Genomic DNA, 25,106 nt, shown 5'->3' with positions numbered 1-25,106 from the left:
TTTATTATACTGTAAGATCAAACTAAACATAACAAGTATGAACGTTCACGTGAAATATCAATGCATGCTTCCCTATCAAAATACCTTTTAAAATTCAAAAAAACAAAGTATATATAGAAATGAAATAACTTTGATTTAGTGAATGAATGGCTTTGAATGGCTTTTGGTACAGACGCATTAATAGTTTTGAAATCTGAAGTTGAAATTTCTCACCTTAACTTCGCACCATGCAAGATATATATTGAGAGCTCCAAGCAGAATTTCCTGCAGGTTTTTCTTTTCCTCCAATTGCAAGGAAGTCAGTACGTAACTGAGTGAATAGCATACATATAGAGATTAAATATAATCTCTACAGATTACTTATGAACAATGGTTAATACTGAGACCTTTACAGTAATCATGCAGTCATGCATCAGGGCATTAAAGCAGGTATTTGGTAATATTTTAGTTCATGTAGTAGTATTTCATCTTAATTCCAAGACTCGTTGTCTTAATTATTAGTACTTTTATACCCTCAACAGCGCAAACCATTTACAATTACTTTTTAATAAAGTGTTATTAATATTTAAACTAAAGTTTCTGAAATATTCCATCATCTCCGGCATACCGAAAAAAAAACTCCAGTTCTTCCAAAACATTACCGAATCCAGAAAAGCATATCACTTCAAATTTGATATAGCACGAAAATTTTCGTTTAGTATCACGTGAGAAACTCGCAAATTAATTATTATAATAGGCAATCGCAAAATTTGCCGTGTTTCCCTCCCACCCCCAAATTTTCGCATTCGTCAAACTTCATTTTAAACTATATTATATCGATAGTGATATCTCAGCTATTATTGCACGTCGTAAGTTAACGTGGTATATTCAACTTTTTATGAATTAGGTACACTTTACCTGAGGAGGTAGCTTTTATAGTTTTTTAGCTACTTACATGCAATTAATGCAAACGCCTAAATTTTGAGGCCAACCGATAGTCTTTGAAGATGTTCATTTGATCGGTGAAATACCAACTATATACTCTTCACAACAGACAGGGAACAGGGACCAGTGGTACGAACGAAAGCAGGATAGCGACATTCACCGGATAATGTTTTTTAATTTGCTATAGTCAAAATAGTCCAAAATTTGCATGGTAAAACCGTTAAACTTCGGTATTCTTAAATTTGTATTTTTCTGTTTCCTTCATTTCTGTATATAATTTTTATAACTTCTTCAACATTCTGTAACAGTTAAAAATTACTATCGGTGGCTACCAAGCCTTCACACGACCGGGTCCGGAAGAGAAATGCAACGATAACCTTATCTATACCTATCTATACAGACAGTGATTAGAAATCATAATATCATTTGATAGCTCCTGTACCTAATATGAAATCTTATTATTGTATCATCAATTAACGCCTACAATAAACTCGTATATCCCACAATCAGAAAAAATATTCCACAATCACCCATATATTCTAAAATAGACACATCTATCTATACTGCTAACTATGCTTATCGTACAATCACCCTATATAACAACATACGTCATTTTTTCGCTGGCGTTCCTAACTTGGACCTCCTAAACCAAGGCTTACTTTCCTCGGCAGCCACTGCCGACATATAACTGGACAAACGATGTTCTAAGTCCTGGACATTACATTCAGCTTCGACCAACGACAGTTTAGTTTGAGCTAATTCTAGCTCGAGTTCTTTCATACGTTGGTCCGCATCCTCAATTTTTACACTGGGTTTGAATGTGTTACCGGGCAATTCTTCGCCATCACCCGTGAACAGTCGTGAACAGTTCGTACACGAACCGATCCTTTTCTGAAATTTATTATATTAATGCCTAAGTTAGACGGGTAATTCGACTCGATCGAACTTTATTATACTTAATCTTTATTACTCAGTTTTTATTTGTTGATTGTTAATGCTTTTAAAGTAAAAAGAAAAACGTAGCCAACGTTTAAAGACATCGCTTTTTTGGCTATGGACTATTGTTAAGTCAAAATGTACTATATTGTTAAGTAATCAATCAAACATAAACTGGAAAATTCACGTCGGTCTGATGAATTGCGTTCGGTATATGTAAGGGGCGGGCTATGTTGAAGACATTGTACGGAAATGGAGGTAATGCAGTATCATTATTGCTGAATACCTACTTACTGCTGACTGCAAACCTTACTTTTATCAATGGAGTAATATCGAGTTTCTTACTTTAATTTCACGCAACTCTTTTTCCAAATTTGATTTGAGTTCTTCACTCCGTTCGTCAAGTTGCGAGCAAATCTGGTTTGACAAAAAAAAAGCATGGAACATCTCATCATCAAATATGTGCCCGAACAGACTTCAATATATACCTATACACAAAAAACAACCCTAACACCCCGTCCCCTAACCCCTTCTCTAATCCTATAACCCTTTTATACCTTTTTATATTCTTCAATGAGAGATTCATAACGTCGTCTCATTTCTTCACTTTCCTCAACTTTCTTACGTAATAATTCTTTAACCTATAAACAAAAATAAGCTTTTTGACAACTCTGGCGGTAAAGCGGAGTGTGGGCTTATTATTGATGATGGGGAGCTCATCTTTTTTTCTCACTTGGTAAAAATTCGAATAATAAATATTTTCTAGCCAAAAATTCTCAGCAACAGTACCAACCAATAGTGCCTGTCGGAGGGTGACTATATTTTGTGATAATGTCGTGTTTGCATGGGGATACTATCATGTGTCGAAAGCTTGTTATAAAATTTTTTAATAAATCAGATTAAAAAGAATACAGGAATGAGCGAATCACATTACTTTATTTGGAGAGATTACGTAAGGAAGAGAATTGCATCATATGAACAGTCTCTTACATGATTTCCGTCGGCGCGAAACTTCAAATTTTCATCTTGTAGTTCTGGAACTTTCTTTTGCAGGATTTCTAATTCTCGTAAATAATCCTCGGCGTGCTCTTCAGCCTTGGAGAAAATTAGGAAAGAAATTTTACTAGACTGGATGGTAAATCTCCAAAAAAATCAAGGTGATGGGTGAGGCTTTATTTTTCAAATTCAACAAGAAAATATGAGGAAGTGACGATGGAAGCTGTATATTTTTCAAGTTCAAAAAGAGTAAATAGAAAAGTGAAGGTAGAAGCTGTATTTCCCAAGTTCCATAGGGAAGAATAAAGAAGTGAAGGTGGAACTTGTATTTCCCAAGTTCGAAACGGAAGAATGAAGAAGTGAAGGTGGAAGCTACGTTTCTCCAAGTTCAACAAGAAAATTAATGAGGTGGTGGAGCCATATTTTCTAGCTTCAACAGGAAAAATTGACATTAGTCGTAATACGTGGTTATCTTAACGTAAAGCCACTAGTAACTAACCTCGTCAAGTTTTGCTCGTAATGAAACCTTGGTCGTGACCAGTTCATAGGCAAGTGCATCGTTTTCCTGTTCAATTCTGATGTTTGCCAACATTAACTGCCGGTTTTCACGCTGAGAGGTAAAACAACGTTGAAGATACAAAAAAGTATTGCTCGAGTCTTTAGTACAAGTATTTACCAGATTTCGCTGATGTGCTAACGTTTTTATCAACTGCGCGCTTACTTGTAATCGTAGGACTGGGTCCTCGTTTTCTTTTTCCCTCTCTTTCTTTAGTTCATACAAGTCTTCATATCTCTTCAATTTTCTTACAACAGCCTGAATAAAAATAACCATAGTATTCCTAAATATTTTGCTCAACTTTCTTACGTATTTTAGACTCGCAGATATTTCACTCCAAGTGCTCCAAGTGCTAGACTTCGTAATTCACCGGCGGCAATGGTATACGATCCATTGGAACCTTTGCACAAACGCAGCACCCATGCAATGACAACGCATACTGGGCAACGCGGTAAAGCATAAAAAACATAATAAAATTTGATAAAATAAACCACAAACGTTACTTTGTAGGAGAGAATCACGTTCATGAAGTTATTTTGCTCTTCCTCGCTGATAAATCGTCTTGGTAGAGAAACACGGAAATATTTCAACATTCCTTCGAAACTGAGTTGTAACAGGTCTTTCTTAGCAACCTACAACACCAGGAGCATACCAAAAAATGTTTAGTAAAGTCGAACTGCTACCTTCTTATTGCGGTAATAATACGGTAATAAAAGAAAATCATAGGCTGGCCAAAGTAACTGTACCTTGCATTTAGAAATATAGCATATATAATTCTATATATACCATACCTTTAACAGTGCTGTGGCGATTTGGTAAATAGTGTGTTTACCCTAAAATATTGAGATAGAACTCAGAGTAAACAACTCCCGGATGACAAAATGAACATGTTTCTGGCAAGGAACTACGTATAAAAACAGACACGCACCTCGCTAAGATATAGATCCATAATCCGGTAGACTAAAGGCAACGGAAATTTCGCGGTGAACAACGTCAAGAACCACTGGGAGCAGAACATGTGAGGTTCAACATTGTTTTCAAGAAAATGACTGTGAAGATCTGGTAGAAACTCCTAACAAAGATTATCGCACCGTTATTAAACCTTCTTCAAATAGTTCCATTGCATGAGAGTCACTCCTCATGCAATGGCAATTATAGGCATTACGTGTTACCACAGGCACAGTCCAAAACTGTTTTCCTTCAGTGAGCTTCTTGTATGTAAATGTTTTAGCCAGTTGTTTCAGCTATAATAAATAAGCTGGTAGCAAACCCTTATTATATATAACACCACGTTTCTCATACCTCCGTGATTCTTTCCAACACAAAAAATCTCTCGTTCAACTTTTCAAATCCATTTAGAAACAAATCTCTATGACTGAAATCGTACATGATCTTCACGAAAACGGCAAACGCTTGTTCCTCAGGGAGCTAAAAAAGGGATAAGATTATTTTCACTCATTCGCATCTATCAAAAGGAGAAAATTGCAGCAAAAATCGCAAGTGTAAACGGGCCTATACATTGCTCGCGCAATGCGGAAGCATCCTTTGGTCTCGCAGTCGTCAGACTCGGGCAATTTTTGCGCCCTTTTTAAAAATATGTTTGTGGATGTATTTTAGAGATGGCACTCGACGTGTATGAGATCTACAAAGGAAATAACTGAATGACGATAAACACGTACATGTAGCAAGAGCACTGCGGCAAGAAACGACATTCCTTGACAATAACCAACTTCATCATCGTACACTGAGTATGCCTAGAAAAAAGATTATTGTCCAATGATGTATGCAAATGACGTATAGCTATACCTAGTGTGGGGGAGGGGCCTTTTTAAGAACATTTACTCCACCAAAACCCTAAATGGAGAGCATCTCGCCTTGTTTCCAGTTCCTCCCCAAGGCCTTTTGAGAGAACTTGAAGACTCAACGCGAAATTAGTTTGCACCATTTCACCTCGGGTACAGGTAGTTACACACCTCCCCTCCCGGGATCCCCCCGGGATCTCTAACTCCTTCTCTAAACGGATAGAAAAGGCTATAGGAACATCATCGCACAAGGATATATCTACTAAAGGGGAATACCCGACAAATCTTTTGAAGATTCTCTTGTCCTTCTCCGCTGGTTCTGAAATAGTCGTGTCCAGGAAATGTTCGATGGATATCCCATTGTATCACTTGCTCATTTGGAGATTCCTGTTTGAACGAAAAAAATTGACATTACATTATCTCACTCGGATGTACGCATGATTTTATAAAGTTATCTGCTGCACGAAAACACCGGGGGGGGGGGCAGTTGTATAAAAGTAGTTAACTTTTAACTGCAGTTAAGGACAGAAACGGTCAACCAGAGTCGTGTATTTCTGAGTTAACTAGGATTTAACAATGCAAAATGTAAATTCTAGAGGTTCAAAGAGTCTTAATTTCGAGTGGAATTATACACACTTCAAATTCAAGCAAGGAACAGTTGACGACCTATTTTTCCATCAACTGTTCCTGGCTTGAATTTTAAGTGTGTATAATTCCACTCGAAATTAGAACCCTTTCAACCTCTAGAATAATAATTGATTTACCCTCTATGCAAAATGCAGTTAAAGAGTTTTATTACAACCGGCCCCATGCAGCTACTAAACTACATACAACAGACTCTCAAGTTTGGTTGGTATGATAGTTTTTGGGTTCAATCTCAGTTGCGATAATCCTTTCTAGAAAGGTATATTCTTACCCTTCTAATAAGATCTTTGTAACTTTCAACTAAATAATTTGTATCCTCCAAGCCAACCAGCATCTGCCAGACTTTCGCTCTCAATGGTTCTGGGACACCCTATATGGAACATCTTTGAATTTAGACCCTTTCATTAGTTCATAAACAATACAATAAGTTTACTGTTTAAATATAATATTTTCAGTGGTGTGGTGTCCTTTAGTTGACTTGGTCACTTTTAGGATGACATTTGATCGGAAATGATGTGATGAACTTGCTTAGAACCTGTCAGTTTTGAAGAACCTGTCAGTTCTGAAGGCCAGCTACTTAGAGAAAACTTCGTGAATACTGGAATCACACCATGACTGAGGCAAAATTATTATCAGGGAAGGTACAATAATTGTATCCATATAATCTATTATATAAGGCAAAAGCACTTTACCTGTTTACGTATCAATGATTTCACTTGTTTTGGACGAGATTTAACATCTTTCCACTTGATCATAATCACAGACCAATTATCGAGTTGTTCTTCGGAACATTCACGTGTCACATCACCAGATCCAGACATCAATGGTTCATCATCTTCATCTTCTTCCACATCATCATCTGAAAATGAAAACATAATCTTGCATTTGCCACAAGAAGAGAAGACTAGTTTCACTTCCAGTTACAATCGCTTCTAAAGATTCGTCTACATCTGAAGTTCTTCAAATCGATGTAAATGAGTGGATGAGTAACACGAAAGTTCAGACAGACACTCGACGCATACAAAATCAGAAACATTCATACATAATTCGCTCGTTCACAACTAACAAAAGTCGCATTCAATCGCATTTAATACCTTCAATTTTGTCAGTATGTGATGTTAATATTTCTTTAAATTCTTGCTGGGTGGAACATTGAAGACTCAATACTTCGTACGATTTCTCATTCTCCTTTTCATCTTTTGCCTGTGAAAAGCAGTCACTCAATCATCATAGGACCAAGCAAGCAGAGTCAGAGGACAGAATGAAAAAGATTCAATGGGAGAAATGACTCACTCCAAAAAGTCCCATACACTAAGAGTTTCTATGAAATCCCTATGAAATCTATGAAATTTTTTTAAAAATGTCAAAATAACAGGCTAATTTAGACCACTATCTGACAAGACCTACGTCAAAGTATTTAAACATACCAATTTCAACTCGAGTGTATACTGTTCCTTGATCTTTGGACGACTAGGATTCCAGAATCTTTCATTGTAAGGATAAACTTTTACTCCAACCTCTTTGATAAAACGTACTGGTTCACTGATGCCAGATACCACGAAGTCGACTGCGACTGTCATGTAAACTATAAAATCTAAAAAATCTCCACAATATAACTCAAGAAACATTAAAATATGTTGCTCAATTAGTCCCACTGTATTGATTGACACTGCTTTGGGCTACAAAACGTTACTTAAAATCAAAAAGAAAAAAATGGTAACCTTTTTTAGTCTCGGTATTCAACACCAATGTATCCTCTCTCTCTGGGTCCCAGTTTCCCGTAATGACGTATGTTCGTCCATTGTCCAAATTTTCCATGGTTACCTAAACACGTGATCAGCAGTAATGAATAAGCAAATATATCTTGACGCTCAGTTACCCTCAGTAAATTCTTCGTGAAATCTCCACCTACCTTTTCCAATAAATTCATGTCAGATTGTGTGACATTTCGACCCGGACAAATCAAAAGACCAAAGCACCTAAAAAAAGAAAATTCCAAATGATGATTTCTTGGAGAACCGATATGTAATCCAACTCTATTACAGAATTATCGTCATTCCAGTGACACTGGAATACAACCAAAAATGTAATGTCAGCAATTAGTTATAGCTGTTGGACAAAACTTTTTTCTATCATTACATACTCCTTTCTATCATTACATACAGATGCAGCAGACATTAGGGGTCAAATCAGGATGACCCTCCCGCGTATCCAGGGATAGAATGAGATCACATCGTATTAGAATGGCAGTAATAAAACACAATATGTGTATTTGGGCAATATCCTATTTTTTTAGATGCTCAAGTTTTTCTTGATGTTGCACATAGACGACATAGACGCTGTGTAAGGTTATTACCACCGCCATTACCAGCCCCCCCCCTTATCAACCTGAGCCTAGGTATTCCTGCTTGCACTTTTAGTAATTGACCACGCCCTTTAGTCAGACAAAAGCAAAAGCACCCCTAAGCTTTAGGTACGTGCTACACTTGTCGGCGGAGAGGTTAGAACAGATCTTGTATCGTATATACCTTAGTGATCTTATTAGTCTATTAAGACTGCAGAACTCCTCAGCGTACCTCAATGTCTCTCTCAGGAAACGAAGTTTAAATAATGATTCTCACCTTTCTAAGATAAGCAATCTATTTGACAGTTGATGCAGTTGTATATTGATCTGTTTATGAACATCACGTTTTAGCTTGAAGCAAGTTTTGTCCCTGGGAACTGAAGCATAAGCTCCTTTTCCATCATCTTCCAATATATCAAAGACCAGATCAAACTTGTAGACAAGACCAGAATCGGTTTGCAACTGTGTATAATAAAAATCAAGATAAACGCCAGCGTTAATTTACTAAAACAAATACAAATTTCTAACAAAAAAATATTCTTTTTCAATTGGGATCGGTTAAGTGGACCTGCTTCAGCTAGTTTCAGACAATCGAAACGATTGAGGGAAAAGTTTAGTTTGAACGAAAAACCGCCTAGACACTAGCAGAGGATGTGCTTTACTTGGACCACGATCTAATGGAAATATGTCAGTGCCAGCTAGTGGTAATGTACTGCCAGTAAATGAACTAAAGAATTATGTGTTAGTGTATTTTAAAATGTACAGTAGCCCCGAGATGTTTATTCAAAGGCCGTTTAGCATCAAGATCGAAGGATTCAGTATAAGCGGTGGTTTTTTCAATTACTTTGCTTGAAAAAATGAGGGGTTTTATAAAGAAGGAGGAGTTCATTTCCAATCACAATACACAAAGGAATCCCTACCTTTTGTTTATTTCTGAATGACTGTGCAAATCTTGTCAAAATTTTCGCTGCCTAGAAGTTTAAAATAAAAAATGAAAAATATTTTTTCTCGTCATTAAAATGTTTGGATCCACCAACCTTCCTATGTTTTTGAGAGTTGTTTCCACGTGGAAAATGATCAGAATTAACTATATGCTACCTACACTTGACAAGGAATTGTGGGTATAGTTACTGAAGAAGATTACTTCAGAAAAAAGTCACAACAACAGTAAACATTGGCAATGCAGTGTGCCCCAACTGATGACTGCCTACTTTTCTCGCCAGCGGAAGGGCACTGTCAATTGTAATGAAAGTGTATCAACATCCCAAGAAATAGATTGTTACTCACCACACCGTTTTCAAGGCAGCGAAAAGCATGGCAATGAAAAATATCCGCGCTTCCATGACAGGTATTAAATGCAAAGCAGTCAGCTTCATTGCCATCATCATCACCACGACCACAGAACAGGATCTTCTGCAGCTGGTATGTTGCAATTACTGTTTTACTATGAGGGTCAAGAAGCTTAACCGCTCTATTGAAGGATGCTCCAACAGATAGCACAATATCAATTGTGACTCTACTTTGCTGTTTAAGTACTGACATAGTGCGCTTCAACTCAACATCACTGACTGGTGCGTTGACAGTGGATGAACCAAGATAGGTTATACTGCTAAATAATGTGACATTGCTTTCATCTGAAACTTGTGAAAGATCTGATAACTCATGACTATGTCTCTTTTCCCATTGTTTCCCTTCTGTTTTGTTTGACCCTTTAGCACCTGATTTGTTTTGTTTAGGCTTTTCAGCCTGTCCAGTATTAGCTTCTGAATCATTCTCAGATTTTGTAGCATGCTTTGAAGTCAATATCTCTTTTTCTGTTTTTGTTTCCGTCTTAATAAATGAAGTTTCCTTGAACTGAAGTTTACTTGAAGTTTCCTCCAAGGTATCCTCAGATCTTTCTTCATGTGGCTCTTTATTGTTTTCAATATCAGGGGGGGTTGTGTGTTCATCTGTTTCATTTGAACTCTCTCCACTCTCTCGACCAGCTTCATGAAGAAGCTTTTTCAAGTCTGAATGTTCTGTTGTCATTTCAACTCCCGGGGATAGAGGCAGAGATTCAACCTCTGTGAAGCTACCAAGACTACTGGCACCAGATTTTGTTAAAGGTGCAGATTCCCCTTCATCTAAATCACCAGGATTTAGCATCTCAAATTCAGGTTCCCTTGATGGTGCTTCACTCCCAATGGAGTCATCGCTCTTAGCTTCAGGCGTTGAGACATCATGTTTCTGCTGCACAGAAAGGATCTCTGGGTTTTCTGTAGGTTCTTTTTCCAAGGCTTGGGGGGTTTGATTGTCTGTGTTCTCTGAACTGCTCATGGTTTTATAATGATTAGACCATTGTTATCACCAGATCGTTCTTTGTAAGCAGTTTTCTTAACTAATATAAAAGGAAAATTTGTGATACTTAAAAAACCTTTAATAGCTTAAATGCTAATTACCAATGCCATAGGGACCTTTTAACCAATTTCTTGATCACCGAATAATGGGAAAGTGAAAAGGGTTGGCAAGGTAGGAGGACTGTGCCCTTGGATGACTCTCACTGACCTCACATTCAAGTCAACATAGCAATTTTCCTAAATTTGTAGACCTCAATTAGGGATTATCATTTTCACATTGCAGGAGCTCCAGATAACTCATTTACACTTTCAGAACTCATTCTACAGCTAGAAATTCTAATAATGTATATATGCAAAAAATGGAGCTGAAATAACCGAGGATTGAATTTCAAATGTATATGAAATGAAAATTGGAAATAAAAGTTAAAACATAACCTAAGATCAACATATTAAACTAGTCATATTTAACCCCCCCCCCCCCCCCCCTTTTTCCTTAGCAATTTTATAAAGATAATGAAAACCAGATGTCTTAAATGTCACTGCAGCTGGCAATATAAATTGCATTATACTATTGCACTGACAAACCTAATGCCTTTAGTTAAAGTCACAGAGAACCTGAAGACAATCAGTCTATGTTATATAATTTACAGTATTTTTCTGCAATAATTTCCTTTTTATTCATAGAATTGCAGAAGCTAAATCAGCTGGTAAGTTCACATGGGACTATGAAACATCTGCAATCTGGAAATCTTTTTTATTGGCCTTTTTCTCAGAAGGAAAACAAAGTCATTGAATGTTGTAGTTATTTATGACTTTAATAGACAGGGACATGTGACTGAAAATTGGATGAATACTTATTTGTTTAAGATCCTTTAATACAGTACAATAATTAACAAAAAATACAGTGAATTATAAAATATTCTACTCAAATGAAATCAAAGCAAAATAAAACGTGCCGATGTTAATGAAAATGGACTTAAACGTACTTCCTTCTTGTATAAAATATCTCAAGCCACATTTCACGAAAGTTTTAAACAAATATTTAAACTACACTGAATCACCGCTTCATTGTCAGACCGTCAGTTATCGTTCCTAAGAACCTCCAAGCACCATCACATGAATGGCTGAGACTCTGAGTAGATATAAGATACTTACTAATATTTAATACAAGAAAGCCAAACACATATTCATTTATTTTGATGCACAGTTCTCTTCCTTTTGTCTTTACAAAATTATTTTTTCCTTCCTCTCAAGCGTAAGAAGTATCAACGAACAGGATGATTTGAAAGAAATGAGAGTTTCTTGCAATATCGAGCAAAAAAACAACAAGCTGCTTCCAACCTGAGCCAATTGATCAACACACAGCGGTGTACGCACCCAGAGTTGATACCAACTAGCGCATTGCAAGAATGGAAATTTTTAAATCAAGCATTTTTAGTAAGTTTAGGCAATATTTTTAGTTTTAAACGGTGGATCATTGAATAGTGGGCCGTAGTTTGAAGTAGTTTGTATTTAAAACCTTTTCCTTGATATAGGGTTGTATAAATGTCAAATTTGGGTAGGGAGAGCAAGGATCATCAAAGCCTTCAGAGGGGTACCCTCACACTTTAAATGTCAAAGTTTCAGAAGTTGCGCAAGTGTGGGACAATCTAGATCGTCAAAAGATAAGCAAAATGAAGGTTGGTTGTTTTTGTTGACAGTGATGACCAAGGAGTATATTTCCCTCAAAGTTTCTTCCCACTCATAAGAATATTTCACTACCAATGTCTTGTTCACCCCATCCAATTCTATTGCATCTAATTTGATGTTTTGTAGTCTATTTTATAGCCATATATATGGACAGGAAATGGACTGAAATCAATGTAGTGTGCTTTATTATGAACAGACTTAATATGTCAGATGTGAATTGGATCCAACAAAATTGGATCATGCGAACATCCTTAATCCAGAACATCTTTTTCGTGAAGGGTCTCATAGCTAATACATTTAGGCCTAAGAAGGTCATAGTTCTTTGGTGAGGTATACCCCAAGCCAACCAAAGCCTTTCCAGGAGAGGCCTGACAAATTATTTCATTCCACTTCTACAGTGAATCATCAAGATGAACCATTACAAGATCCAGATTTCTTCCAAGTTTCAAAACTTTTTACTGTCCGTGATTTGCTAAATGCTAATGTTCACCTTGGTCATCATGAGGGATGCTGGAATCCCTTTATGAAACCTTACCTGTATGGATCAAGAGAGAGATTTCATATCATAGATCTTGATAAAACATCAATGCATCTAAACGTAAGTCATTGACATGAATCCATACACACCCACAGTGTAATACTCATCAGTTTTATACCTTGCCTATTTTTAGCTGGCACTTAATGTGATGTCACACATTACCTACCGCAATGGGGTAATCCTCTTTGTCAGCACTCATCCACAATTTGAAGAACTGGTACAACAAACCGCTCGTGATGCTGGCGAATACTTCATAACAAGACAGTGGAACATTGGGACATTTACAAACTCTAACATATTACTAGACACCACCCGTTTACCAGATTTGGTTGTATTCATGAATATACCAATGTTTGGGCGAGGTGCGCCACCCATCAAGGAAGCAGCACAATGCAACATTCCTAGTATTGGTATTGTTGATAGCGATTGTGATCCCAGGTTGATAATGTATCCAATACCAGGAAATGATGATACTCCTTCAGCAATGGAACTTTATTGTAAACTGTTTAAGGAAGCAATTCTTAATGCAAAAGAGTACAGAGATAGTTTAAATGAAACTTAAATAAAGTACTAGGTATGCAGGGTTTTCAATATTTTTGAAAGTAGAAGGTTTATCTTCTAGGTAATTTATAGGTGGCACAGATCAAACTCTCCTTTTATTTGACTAGTAATTAAAAAAATACTTGCCAATCCAACAAAGGAACTTACCATTGTTTTCATTAGTAAAACTCAACTCATTGGGTATGCAAAAATTATTTTATTTTATTATCATTACCAATTTACCATTTCTGCATTCCTGTTTTAATCACATTTCAAAATGTTAACAGAATTACTGATAGAAAATTCATCGTCTAATTGATTGCTATCTCGCTGTAAACATTCCTCCCATTGGCTAACCATGGCAGGAGTCAGAACCGCCAAGGGAGTGTCACGATTAGGTGCATTTAAAGGTGGTAAAGGGTAAAATTCATTCCCTTTAGACTGTTTTGCTTTGTATTGCTGCATGTTTGCTGTAACCTCCATGAAATGTTTCTCTGCATTCTCCAGTAATCTAATGTTGATGTCTTCCTTGGTCTTCTCCATCTAAAAAAATCAAAGTATTATGTTGGGTGGGTTTAAGGAACTGATAGTGATAACCTAAGTCAGGGAAGAGATGTTGGTATATATACATCTTAAGCATATGTTTATTAACGACGGGACCAAAGGACATGCTAACAACAGTAGCGTAGCCAGCCTGACGATTTGTCCTGATATGCTAATATTTTCGTGTTCATTGACTGTGAAAACAATAAATTTCTAAAGAAAGGAATAATTATAATAACTCGAAATTTACATAGCGGGATAAAATCAGTTTGACCACGCCACTGGTTAACAACAAAAAATGTTTCATGCCAGTTCTTCAAATGGCATCAATCACTTCTCTAAGAACTTTCGACTACAACATTCAACTGATTCAAGGAAAATGTACATCCATCTTTTATGCGATCGTGGACGCTCACGTTTCATGGATGTTGCAAAAATAATTTGGCATTTGTAACGAACAATAAACCGGTAAAACAAGTAAAATCCATAATAACCAACTTAATAATATTTCACTGTGTCTGTCCCATGTGTTAATTTTAACGAATTTTCCGGCCGATCTAATCAGTAACCACAAATGATTTGATGATGACGTCACCCCGCACGTCATTAGCGCATTCCTAAATTACTCTAGCCTAAAATTACCGATTCAAATTTCTATGTAGAGGTATCAGTTTAGAGCTCACCTCAACTTGATTCATTAACCTGCGATGTTCCATATATCTTTTAACTAACGCCCGTTTCTCTGAATTATTCTGCCGTTCAGATCGCACGATGTCCGTCTTTTTTTTCGCCTGTTCTTTTTTCGCCTCAGCGTGATCATGATTTCGCAAAGCCTGGGAAACTGAGTTCTGCTGGCAGGCAAATTCGCGCGCAAAAGCTAAATGAGATTGCCGTATGCGATCTTCAACCATCGCCACTTGTCGTTGTTCCGAAACTTTCCGACGCTCTTCGTTTTGTCTTGCTTCGTTCTCACGCAAGGTATCGGCAACTTTCACCCCATCGCGTATGCGCTCTCTCATAACGGTCTCCTGGTATTCTTGTTTCAAAGTCTACATTGAAATAAAAGAAAACGATGTTTCTCTCTAGTTGTATAGTTTCTAGTGGTACAAACACAAGTGTGATTACGGGCTAAATGGCACTGTGTAGTTAAATGTTAACTAAGTTTCTGTGCAACCCCTGGTTTCTTAAAGGCGGATTTCCACTTAAAGCGAAATCGTTCGCAAGCGAAATATTAGCATATTTTCTTTTGAATTTAAACAGCATAAATAAATTAGTGCGACTTGAGTGCTCTCAATTCAAAAGAAAATATGCAAATATTTCGCCAGCGAACGATTTCGCTGTAAGTGGAAATCCGCCTTAACAAAAACACTTTCTTCGCACAAAACACTACCTGAAGTCTCTCAACTCCCAATTCACGCCTTTCTTTCATTTCATTAACACGCGAGTTCAACTTAGCTAGTTTCTGTGCTCGAGCTCGGTCCATGTACGCCTGATGGACGGCTCGAAGACACGCCAGTCCCATAGTACCGTGTGTACGTAAGAACAATTTCTGATCATTATTCAGTTTTATACTCTCGTCAGGCTTCTTCCGTTTTTCCGTCGGTTTCCGACGGAATTGCCGAAGCGACCTTCGTACGTCTTCGCCCATCTCCCTTTTCGACAATAACATTTCAGCAACAGGTTCGTTTCTCTGTTTTGGTGGCACTTCACCTTGTAGACGGAAACCTGACGTTCCATCTTCGTGGAATTCTGTAACAACTTCGTTCTTCCCTTTTGACTCCACCATGTCTCCAAGGAATACACGGACAGTGCGATATTTTCCGACCATTTCCGGCTTCAAACGACGCTTATGAAGTGCATCAGATTCTTCCTTCTCACCTCTTTGTCGCTGCTCGATCAAAATGATTTCTCCGTCGTTGGAAACATTTACAGTCGTTTTGCTTTTCGTTTCTTTGGCCGACTTCGACTTTTTGTCTAGTAAAAAAAATAATAATTTGTAAACATCGTCTTAACGCTTTTAATAGACTGAACAGGTGCACAGATAAAAAAAATCATAACCTCTAATGTACCATCCCAATGATGGGCGAACCAGGAAACATTGCTTTTTTGTAATGATTCTTTGGGAAGTAATTAGGGCCTCACCTACCAATAGTCTCAATAAGACGGAAAATCACTCGAAATAGAACCCTTATTTGATATAGTTGCGTGCGTTACGTTTCTGACACGTCTGATTAATTGGATCTCGAAAAAAAAATGCACTCAAAGTAAATTGCGACTCGTTTCCATTTGTTTTAAAAGCCCTGTTGCTTTCTAACCAGTTTTATAGACAAACGAACCAGGAAACACTGATACATGATTCCACAACAAAAGGAAATCCACGCTTCTTAGTTTTCTAGCTATATTTTAAACCAGGCAGAAAAATAAATTATTCTCCAATTACCTAGTCCAAGGCCGAGAGAACTATCAACTGTGAGCTCACATGTTGCGCTCTCAATTGTTCCGATCGCTGATGATTCAAGTTTGTGCAAATCAATCGTCATACGTCTTGTGACCTTCTTCTGGGGAGCTTCTAAAGAGCTTCTTTGCCCAATTGAACCATGATAGCTTTGCTCACGAGTGAATGAAGATCTTGGGGTAGAATTAACACCCTCCAAAAGGTTCACAGTACTAAGATCGTACGAAGTTATAGAGACTTTACTCCGCTCAGCACTTTCTGTGGATATTTTGCTATTTCTGAGAGTGCTTGAAGATTCTCCTTCTTGTACACTGAGATTCTCCACTTTCATTCGACTGCGTTGGGTCTTCTTAGATGAACCACTACTATCGTGTTGACTTAACCCCCAGGAACCGTCTTCAGATTGTCTGTTAGTGTAGTCTGCATATATGTCGGAAACGGGGGGAATGAACGGCGAAGTTGGAGGTGGAAAGACGTCTTCCCCAGTTCTTTGAATACCTTTATGAAAGCGATAGAATCTCTGGATTGATGTTGCAGCCCTAAAAAAATAAGTTGAAAATTATCTTAAAACGTGCACACAGGGTTACCTTATGGAAGATCGTATTCTTCGTTCGTATTCAAAAATCTTGTAACAGGGATGAATCATTCCCCCTTTAAATTGAATATAAAACTAGAAATATTCATCATAAGTTTTCTACTTTTGAATTTAGTTTAAAAGGGGAATAGCCTGGGTGACTGGGTTAAGGGACTGTAAAAATGCCTTTAAACAAATGAATAAACACATTTTAACATGCAATATGTCTCTGCATGTACATGCAATATTGAAGGCCTGCAATAATTCTTCTCTACTGACTTACCAAACTCTTGTGGCCATAAGATATTTATATCTTTTTCGAATGGCAAACATTCTAAAAGTTTTTTGGATTAACAAAACTGGAGAATGTTTACTTTGAATTTTGTTTACTTTAGCTCTAAGCTCTTCCATTTGTCTGACAGCTGTTTGCAATGAAGACTCCTAAACAAATAAAATTTGCATACGTTGTGTTTGACCCATAATGTTCATTGAAAGACTTTTCAAAAGTAGTATTAAAGTGTAGATAGTATTCTATAAAAGTATGCTGTTGAGATATGGGTCTGAGGTTCTAAAAAGATATTTTTAATGTTGGAAGGATATCCTGTGTCAGGTTGGTGTCTCAAAGAATATAATATATACCTTTTTTAAAGTGTGTGTGAGGTCTACTTTAAAATTTTTATGTAATGCAGAAAATTTATCAGGCATTGTTGAGTCCTCGATGATCTCTTCATCTGATATAACATGAGAATCCAGTGCTTTCAAGGACCATATACCATTGACCACATGATGACGATAGTTTTTCTTTAAACTCAGTGGAGTGTCATATAATGTGAGAATCAGCAAAGAGGAAGAGGAACTCAGAATACGAATGGTCTCAAGTTTAGCAATCCCATTATCATGAAGAAAAACAATCTGAAGTTGGCTCAAAGCACTCCAGAAATCACATCCAGGGACTCTTTTTATCTGAAACAGTATTTTAATTAAAGAAGTAGTAAACAAATTTTATCCTAGCCTAAATCTCTATAAAGTACATGATGTTTCACAGCACAGATCAATACTAGTTTCACACCTGATTTCCGTGCAGATCCAAGGCCCATAAGTTTGAACACCCCGCCAATGCATCAAACTCTGTTATATAGTTGCCAGGTAATATACATATTCTTAAACTGATACACATCTCTAGGGCCCCCAGGGAACTGAGCTGTTGCGAGGACACATTTAAATAGCCTAAAGTTGGCAAGTCGCGGTCATCTAAGCCTGCAGTGTCGTTCAAAAATTCAACTGTCATTCGCCGTAAGTAACCACGATTTGCCGCATTTCTTATCGTCTCCTCTTCGCGCTGTCTGTCGTAAATAGAAAGGCGTTGAGCCTTCTTCTTTCTAGGTTTATTCTCGTAAAGTCCACTCGCAATATCAAAGCTCATTTTTTAGAAGAAGGCAATTTCAAAGCGTTCAAAATCTGGTAAAAAGTGTAGTTTTAGTCCGCCATATTAGTTTTGTATCATCGCTTAGCAACAGCAAACCACAGCTAACCCAAACCATACGATTAAATTTTAAAAAGAAAGGTTTTATAGAAATCTTCAGATGATCAATGTGACGCTTCTCTTAATCATAAATAATCAATCTAATATATTTTTTTAAGAAAATTGAATTTTTTATATCATATTTATTATCGCATTAGTATATTACTATTGGGTTAAATGATGATGAATCTGTTCTAAATATTTACATGAAGAAGTGATGAAGATATTAATGTATTATGTATAAGCAATTTTCATTTTAAATTCTATTGTAACTTATATTAGCTATTTTAGCTCCAAACCTTTAATTACCCTGAACTAACCACCCCCCCTGAGAGGCGCACGACTGATATGTGAGATAATACGACATATGTAGTACCGATGCTAAAAGGTGTGAAATGTTAACATTTTTAGAATTATTTAACATTGCACGAACAGCATTAGAAGTGGGAACGGTTCTCTCGCGTTTTATCTAAACCAGCAGCAAGAGCAAACAATTGCAAAACATAGCACAAATGTTGTTATCAATCCAAGCCAAGTGAAAATCAACAATTGATGTTGTTCAGCAAGACGTTTCTCTACTTGCTTCTCATAGATAGCCATTCGGTCTTCCAAAGCATTCAATCTTTTCTCGTGATCTTCCAAAATTACACGCACACTACTCTCTTTACCAGTTTGATCTAGGAAAATAACGACGATGTCGATGGTTTTCGAGGTACCTATGGTACAGTATTACGTATGGGGTAACTTACGGCTAATAAGCGACTATGATCTGACAGAATTATACGACTTTGAATTTGAAACAACATGGCAAGGAGGGGAGGATGACTTTCGTTCTCGGGACTTTAAGACGAGAATGCTTTTCAGAGTAGAAAAGAAAAGAAAATATTAGAGTGGAAAAGAAAAGGAAATATTAATAAACGTTTTTCAAATTTCAATTCATGAGGCTAATATCAGTTCAGGAAAAGAAAACGAGCTTGGTAAAAGGTCACCGGTGCTGCGTGGATTTAGGACTTTGCTCTCAGATTTTACTGGTTCTGCTTGTTTATACTGTTGGCAGTATTTCTTAACAAAATAAACTTCGATATTACAAGCACCCTGGGGATTCGTTGACGCATTTGAGGTCAAAAGCCAAAAATTTATTAAACCCGGACACACTATAGAGATAAATTTATAAATAGACCGTAGTAGTTCAGCAGCAAAATCCGTTTCTGTGTATAGAAAAAACGTCATCATGTTTGCTCTTGGACCATGCCCAAGAACTATACTTATTGATGAGTTAATTGGCTGTAATTGGCTGTAATTGTAATTGCCAAGGTTTTAGTTCCATTTTATTACTTCGTTGTAATATTATTGCCGTAAAAAGTTAAATAATTAATATGCCTTGACATAGATGTCATTTTCTAGCTTTGCTTATGAATAAAAATTGCACTGAAGTGAGAAATAACAATGTCAATACAACGTAATACTGGGTTTTTGAAAGTCGCTAGTGGGATTAACCAAATAGGATTGAGAATACATATTTAGGTTTTTTCATAGTTCACTTTATCATGATTCCCTTTATCATGATGGCTTTGGAATGGAGATAAATTTTAAATGACAAGAAATTTTTTAATTCTGCTTTCTGAGTGGCATTAACTTTCACAAACTGTCAAACATCTTTTGTAAAGGCTCATCTGGATTTTTGCACCCTCTCAGTGATAACCCGACAATCGTGTGTAAATGATTCCAAGAGGCTATAAAATGCTATTAATCTAACCTCCCTCGAAAGGTTAAAATACCAAGTCTATTTTTGGTCGAGCTTTTGTTATTTCTTGGTGTATCGAATTAACTTCCTTCATGATAACTTATAAGTGCTTGAAGGAGTGTTAAACGGTGATTTGTGCATTGAAAAATAATTAAACTTTAATTTTACTTTAAGTTATCGTAAATACAGTACATTTGACTTGTCGGCGCATTTTCATAACTTGTAATTTTAACACAAGACTAAGACTGATATTGAATAGTACCTTTCACAAACGAATACACGTTATCAGCATGACATGCAGACTGTTTCAAATGAAAGCATACCTTTTCAATTTTTTATTGCGATAATGTAAAGTGAAAAGCTCTTGTTTCGTAGTTTTTCTTCGGGAAAATTCGAGATATTTCACCTGTTTCTTTCCAAATTTACTGACCACTTTAATAAATCCCCTCTAGCTGACTGCACAAAGTCAGAACAAACGGGCGAACAATTTAGCCTGTATTTTGCCAAAGAAAAAGCCCTCATGGAATCAAGGCAGCTTTTTACTGTTTTTTTTGTACGCATCTGTGGCTGTACGCACGAAAGCCAAACTGTAGAAATGCCACATTCATATGAAACGAAATATATACGCCATAATAAGGGAATTATATATGTATAGTATTCCATCTGCTCTTACGAAGCAGCCTTAATGTAAGGCCTTTTAATAATCACGTCAGAAGTCAGTTAAAACCCGGTTTCACGTCAAGGAATGCAACTATTACTTGAAAACAATTACAATTTACATAGTGCAGTATTGCTACGAAAGTTTAGGGTATCATGTACAGTATAGTTATAGGTAGTTTAAACGCGTGCATGAATTTTGAAATTGTGGAAGAACGTCATATACCTATAACTGACCATGCAATCTATTATAACGGAACGTGTGAAATCTCACCTTTCATTTTTTAGAGTATAAAACCAAATATGAAAAACAATATACAATGTCCCTAAGCATGACTAAAACAAGGGCAAGTGTACTCTAATAAAAGATAGGGGACAATCTGGCAACTACGCGATATACTAATAAATATTTTATTATATGATCCTAGTTAGTATTCTACTTTGAAAACTTACTTGAATTTTCATCTAACATTTCTCGCATCATCTCGATTCTCGCCAGTTGATCTTCAAATTGTTCTTCATGCTTTTTAATACATTGTCCTTGTTCTTGTAACTGCAAACACTGGGCATCAAACTGATGCTTAATCTTCGCCAATGAGGTATCGTCACCGCTATCGTAAGCTTTCTTTTCAATCATCGAGCTCAATTGGTTCTCAATTCGATCCCAAAGTGTCTGTGTGTCTATAAACAAGATATAGACGTTATAGTGCTCGATGCTAGGCGAATTGTGTGTGTACTACAAGTAAGGAACATACATAATAATCTAGCTTGGTTGCAGCTTCGTATATCAATAAATAATCTCGTTAATTAGTCGAGTTCAGCTGGGGACCGAACTGATGAAACAGAATATGACACACGTAAATATACATTTATCGCAACGGTATGTAAATGAGGTATGCGGGAATGAGTTATTTGCATTTCTTTAGAAATACTTCTTCTATTGCGTCACAATGGTAAACAATGCTTTTAACTAACTATGCCTTGTTTCACTGAAGAGATATGCCATGCAGTGGCTGCTTTCAACGAGGTATTTCTGGTTTGTGTTCATGAAGGACGTTCAATCAAAGATGAATTTTAAAGTATCTTCTTCGAGTATAGAAACACGTTTGACGCTAAATTGAATATTTGAATTGCTGCACAGTTTATCTTTCTCTAATTGTTATTATAAGAAATCTTCCTGAAGTTGTTTGGTTGCTCGTAGCCTCGTATTTAGGGAAATTAGTTAGCATTGATAGTTTTGATATTCCAACTAAACCTTTCGAAATTTTGTTTGAAAATATAACCTTTCGAAATTTTTATTGAAAAAACCTTTCGAAACGAAACGATTTTTGCCAAAATTCTTTAATTTTAAAATGTGAATAACATGACCGTTAATCGGTCAAATTAGTGTCACGAGACATTTCATTATTTGCATCTGGGATTCTCTAGCCGAGATTTAGTCGAGATTAAATCCTACTCCCAAACTAAAAAGCAAAACCCCAACCTCGCACCCAGGGTTTTCTCCACTCCCGTCTCTTTGAGAGGGCATGTGGAATCTTGCAAAATTGAATCAGCGCCGACACCACGTGAGGGAATAACTATGTAATGTACATAATAGCCCGCCATAATCTACTGATATAGATAATATGTTATAAGCTTTGAAGTGCTTATCGTCCACATGTTTCCATATTGCAGTCTGCATTTCATTGTTTCACACATCCGAGGTTTAATGGCATATATCATTTTTTCATCTTACTTATTTACTTATTATGGCTTCTTGTTGTTGGGATCCTGCCGTGAAGACTTGATCAAATATGTAGTTAAATACATAAATAAATAAATGGGTTTAAAGTTTGCAAAATTCCGTACATATATTCTTTCCAAATGTGCTAAAAGCTCTCGGGAAGTGGCAGCACTTTCCAGATTACTTACCTATAGACGGACCATGGTTCACGATTTTTGGCCGTATGAGGTTTATCATGCACTACTGTACGAAATTGCTATAAAAAGTTCAGATATAACAATACCAACCTGGTGCTGCCTTTGCTAACTGATCATAAGTGTATTTATCATCATTTTCTTTTATGACCAAACATTGTTGTCTGATCACCTCTTCCAACATCATCATCTTTCCCTGATGCTCATCCATCATCCGTTTCTGTGATGCAATTTGTTCTTCAAGGCTTGCCATCTTTTCCTTTGCCTCTTTCATTTCTTCCAGTGTAGGACGTGTCCGCTTCTTGGCAGGTTTCGTCGCTGAAACGTCGTCGTTCGCTTTGTTCTCCCGCGTCCTAGCTTCAGCCTGATTCTTCCGTTCGCTTTCTTTCCGTTCTAGAGATGAAAATTACAGAATAGAACTCTAATTGCCCTTAGTTCATCTTTCATTGGAAACAAGCCTCCGGAAGCCTAAGGCTGTAGTGCCATTTATACAAACCAGCGCTGTAGTCTCGTTGAGGTCGCGAAGCTTATTATTATAAAACCACAGATCAATTTGCCTTTTTTTTTAAATTGTGAAAACCGCCAGACTGAATATTTTAATGAGATTAAAATATATTCTAGTGAACGAAAAGTATCATAGTGAGTATTCTCAATCCCCGAAATTCCAAGTATGGGACATTTGTCAGCTCTCTTTGGCTGCAAAGAAAGATCAATTTTATCTTTTTTTAACGCGGCTGAAGACATTTTCCCAATGTCAATGTTTTTGTATGGTTTGGTCTAGCATTAATTATTCATCTCTTTTGACATGTATAAGCTCCATGTAACTTCTTGAAATAATACTAGCCGATATACTGCAAGAGATGCTAAAATTAAGCACAGCCACTATTTACCTGAAGTTTTTGTTCCCATCTTATTTTCATTTGCCTCTCCTTGGTTCATTTTCTCGAAGTAAATTCTCAATTTTTCCAAGAACGAACCCATAACATAGAAAAGACCGTATGATCGGGTGGGCATTAAGACAGAAGGCCGTATAAATAAATCCAAACTTTCAAGAGCTCTGGCTCAGAAATATACCAACTTGACAAATCTGCAAGAAACGGCGTGTTTGAATTTTGCAACTGAACTTCGCTGTGCAGAGGACGCCAAATTTAAAAAACTCTCTTCTTCCTTGTGTTTTGGCCTGCATGAACAATAGACTTTGAAGTCTATCTCAAACGACATCTCGTGTCCAGCTGGCTTTCAATATGGGGCAAAGCTCATTGGTTCAAATCTTGTTTAACATGCTAATATACGCAAATGCAAATTACTGTTTTGACAGTCCTGTATTGCCGCTACAAAATATAGTATGAAGTGCTTTTTCAGCACCGCAGTAGCTGTATACAACCGCATCGCAATTTAGACAGCAGTAGTTTTATTCAGGACAAAACTCAGACGCCACTTCACCTTCCTTCCGCAGTAGTTACGAAAGGTATGAGGAAAGGCATTCTGGGTAGGCAGTAGGCTATAGCAGTGGAAGTTTTAATGCGATTTGTATTTTGTTGACATTTTCCCAGACATTTTCCTAGTTTGTGTGAACCGGAAGCTTATTTTGAATAACTTTTTTCCTGCAGTGTACGCGTGCTGCACTTGACACTTCGGCCAGTGTTTCGTGCGGTTACCGCGCTCAAATCCACGACGTCAGCCTACACCCTTGATAATTCGCCACAAATTAAAACCAATCCCTATACGCACGCCATTGGCTATAGAACAAAAAATAGACTATTTTCCATGTTTTCGAATTTGGAAGATTTTTCTGCATTCCTAATCCGAGTGCATGGAACCAACGAAGTCGATAAACATGAATACATGATGATATTAGAAAAGGTAAGAAAAATTAGAATAAAATCTGCAATACCCGTGCAAGGTTTCTTTACTCTTTACGCGGATGGCGAGTATAAATCAGGCATTTGTTACATATTTATTATATATTAACGCTGGACATAATAATGACTTCACTTAACGTTGATTAAAAAGCATTACAAAAACGTTACAACGTTTCTTATCCTCGGCAATGACTTCTGAGTTCTGATTGGTAAAGAATTAAGCATGGTTCTGGGCGGTGAAAAATTTTCTTAACAGTCAGTGATCTATGAGAATCAACCTTAAAGTACCATATTTAAAGTGTTATTTTTGCCAAAAAAGGTTTCGTGCGTGGGCCGTGGCCATATAATTCAATTTGCTTATGATCTTTAAATCTTTACACACGTGAATATTTTACGTCCAAGTTCGTCTCATCATGATGTCAGGGCCGCCGATTGTGGGGCCCGGGGCAAATTTTATTCTGGGACCCTATGACGTCATAGTTTTAAATATCTGCGAGACATAAAGTGCTTCAAAGCGTTATGCAAA

At 36.9% G+C, this 25,106-nt stretch overlaps 4 protein-coding genes across 5 annotated transcripts; 1 reads left to right on the top strand and 3 right to left on the bottom strand.

Moving 5' to 3' along the window:
* Nucleotides 1-832: 832 nt before the first annotated feature.
* On the bottom strand, nucleotides 833-11,867 carry LOC114530227 (rab GTPase-activating protein 1-like). Of its 2 annotated transcripts, none has more exons than XM_028551810.1 (22): nucleotides 11,695-11,867; nucleotides 9,491-10,580; nucleotides 9,124-9,174; nucleotides 8,481-8,665; nucleotides 7,772-7,838; nucleotides 7,581-7,683; nucleotides 7,287-7,453; nucleotides 6,954-7,062; nucleotides 6,552-6,718; nucleotides 6,131-6,229; nucleotides 5,491-5,601; nucleotides 5,092-5,166; nucleotides 4,715-4,840; nucleotides 4,341-4,484; nucleotides 4,204-4,245; nucleotides 3,916-4,044; nucleotides 3,578-3,670; nucleotides 3,356-3,466; nucleotides 2,851-2,955; nucleotides 2,418-2,501; nucleotides 2,206-2,277; nucleotides 833-1,815 (listed from the first exon to the last, which is right to left on the bottom strand). In XM_028551810.1, exons 2-22 carry the CDS (start codon nucleotides 10,517-10,519, stop codon nucleotides 1,534-1,536), a joined length of 3,351 nt encoding a protein of 1,116 aa, XP_028407611.1. In that variant the 5' UTR covers nucleotides 10,520-10,580; nucleotides 11,695-11,867; the 3' UTR covers nucleotides 833-1,533. The 2 variants fall into 2 exon arrangements, with proteins under 2 accessions (XP_028407611.1, XP_028407612.1); XM_028551811.1 differs by lacking the exon at nucleotides 11,695-11,867 and adding an exon at nucleotides 11,526-11,542.
* Nucleotides 11,868-11,928: 61 nt separating this feature from the next.
* Nucleotides 11,929-13,507, top strand: LOC114530230 (28S ribosomal protein S2, mitochondrial-like). Its single transcript, XM_028551813.1, has 4 exons — nucleotides 11,929-11,976; nucleotides 12,075-12,218; nucleotides 12,627-12,826; nucleotides 12,900-13,507. The coding sequence occupies exons 1-4, from the start codon at nucleotides 11,949-11,951 to the stop codon at nucleotides 13,326-13,328; spliced, it is 801 nt and encodes a 266-aa protein (XP_028407614.1). The 5' UTR covers nucleotides 11,929-11,948; the 3' UTR covers nucleotides 13,329-13,507.
* Nucleotides 13,475-18,370, bottom strand: LOC114530228. The gene is made up of 7 exons (XM_028551812.1): nucleotides 17,948-18,370; nucleotides 17,518-17,841; nucleotides 17,162-17,319; nucleotides 16,290-16,843; nucleotides 15,240-15,823; nucleotides 14,533-14,898; nucleotides 13,475-13,849 (listed from the first exon to the last, which is right to left on the bottom strand). Exons 1-7 carry the CDS (start codon nucleotides 18,299-18,301, stop codon nucleotides 13,568-13,570), a joined length of 2,622 nt encoding a protein of 873 aa, XP_028407613.1. The 5' UTR covers nucleotides 18,302-18,370; the 3' UTR covers nucleotides 13,475-13,567.
* Nucleotides 18,371-18,699: 329 nt separating this feature from the next.
* Nucleotides 18,700-23,903, bottom strand: LOC114530326. The gene is made up of 4 exons (XM_028551937.1): nucleotides 23,609-23,903; nucleotides 22,812-23,111; nucleotides 21,255-21,482; nucleotides 18,700-19,077 (listed from the first exon to the last, which is right to left on the bottom strand). Exons 1-4 carry the CDS (start codon nucleotides 23,730-23,732, stop codon nucleotides 18,866-18,868), a joined length of 864 nt encoding a protein of 287 aa, XP_028407738.1. The 5' UTR covers nucleotides 23,733-23,903; the 3' UTR covers nucleotides 18,700-18,865.
* Nucleotides 23,904-25,106: the final 1,203 nt, after the last annotated feature.

This window comes from Dendronephthya gigantea, unplaced genomic scaffold (assembly GCF_004324835.1).
Source record: "Dendronephthya gigantea isolate DGI-Jeju-01 unplaced genomic scaffold, DenGig_1.0 000061F, whole genome shotgun sequence".
NCBI lineage: Eukaryota > Metazoa > Cnidaria > Anthozoa > Malacalcyonacea > Nephtheidae > Dendronephthya > Dendronephthya gigantea.
The sequence above is the reverse complement of the archived record's forward strand: the minus strand, read 5'-3'. Positions and strand labels throughout refer to the sequence as shown.

Excerpts from the sequence above, each read along its gene's own strand:
- LOC114530228 (XM_028551812.1), bottom strand. The coding sequence starts at position 18,301 with ATGAGCTTTGATATTGCGAGTGGACTTTACGAGAATAAACCTAGAAAG. Across the intron at positions 17,842-17,947 it reads TGGATCTGCACGGAAATCAG|ATAAAAAGAGTCCCTGGATG; the intron begins GTGTGAAACTAG and ends ATACTGTTTCAG. Across the intron at positions 13,850-14,532 it reads GGTTAATGAATCAAGTTGAG|ATGGAGAAGACCAAGGAAGA; the intron begins GTGAGCTCTAAA and ends TGATTTTTTTAG.
- LOC114530230 (XM_028551813.1), top strand. The coding sequence starts at position 11,949 with ATGGAAATTTTTAAATCAAGCATTTTTA. Across the intron at positions 12,219-12,626 it reads AAAAGATAAGCAAAATGAAG|TGAATCATCAAGATGAACCA; the intron begins GTTGGTTGTTTT and ends CCACTTCTACAG. Across the intron at positions 12,827-12,899 it reads AAACATCAATGCATCTAAAC|CTGGCACTTAATGTGATGTC; the intron begins GTAAGTCATTGA and ends GCCTATTTTTAG.
- LOC114530227 (XM_028551810.1), bottom strand. The coding sequence starts at position 10,519 with ATGAGCAGTTCAGAGAACACAGACAATCAAACCCCCCAAGCCTTGGAA. Across the intron at positions 7,684-7,771 it reads ACATGAATTTATTGGAAAAG|GTAACCATGGAAAATTTGGA; the intron begins GTAGGTGGAGAT and ends TCACGTGTTTAG. Across the intron at positions 2,502-2,850 it reads TTCGCGCCGACGGAAATCAT|GTTAAAGAATTATTACGTAA; the intron begins GTAAGAGACTGT and ends TTTTGTTTATAG.
- LOC114530326 (XM_028551937.1), bottom strand. The coding sequence starts at position 23,732 with ATGCCCACCCGATCATACGGTCTTTTCTATGTTATGGGTTCGTTCTTG. Across the intron at positions 21,483-22,811 it reads GTTAGCAAAGGCAGCACCAG|ACACACAGACACTTTGGGAT; the intron begins GTTGGTATTGTT and ends TCTTGTTTATAG. Across the intron at positions 19,078-21,254 it reads AATGTTAGATGAAAATTCAA|ATCAAACTGGTAAAGAGAGT; the intron begins GTAAGTTTTCAA and ends TTATTTTCCTAG.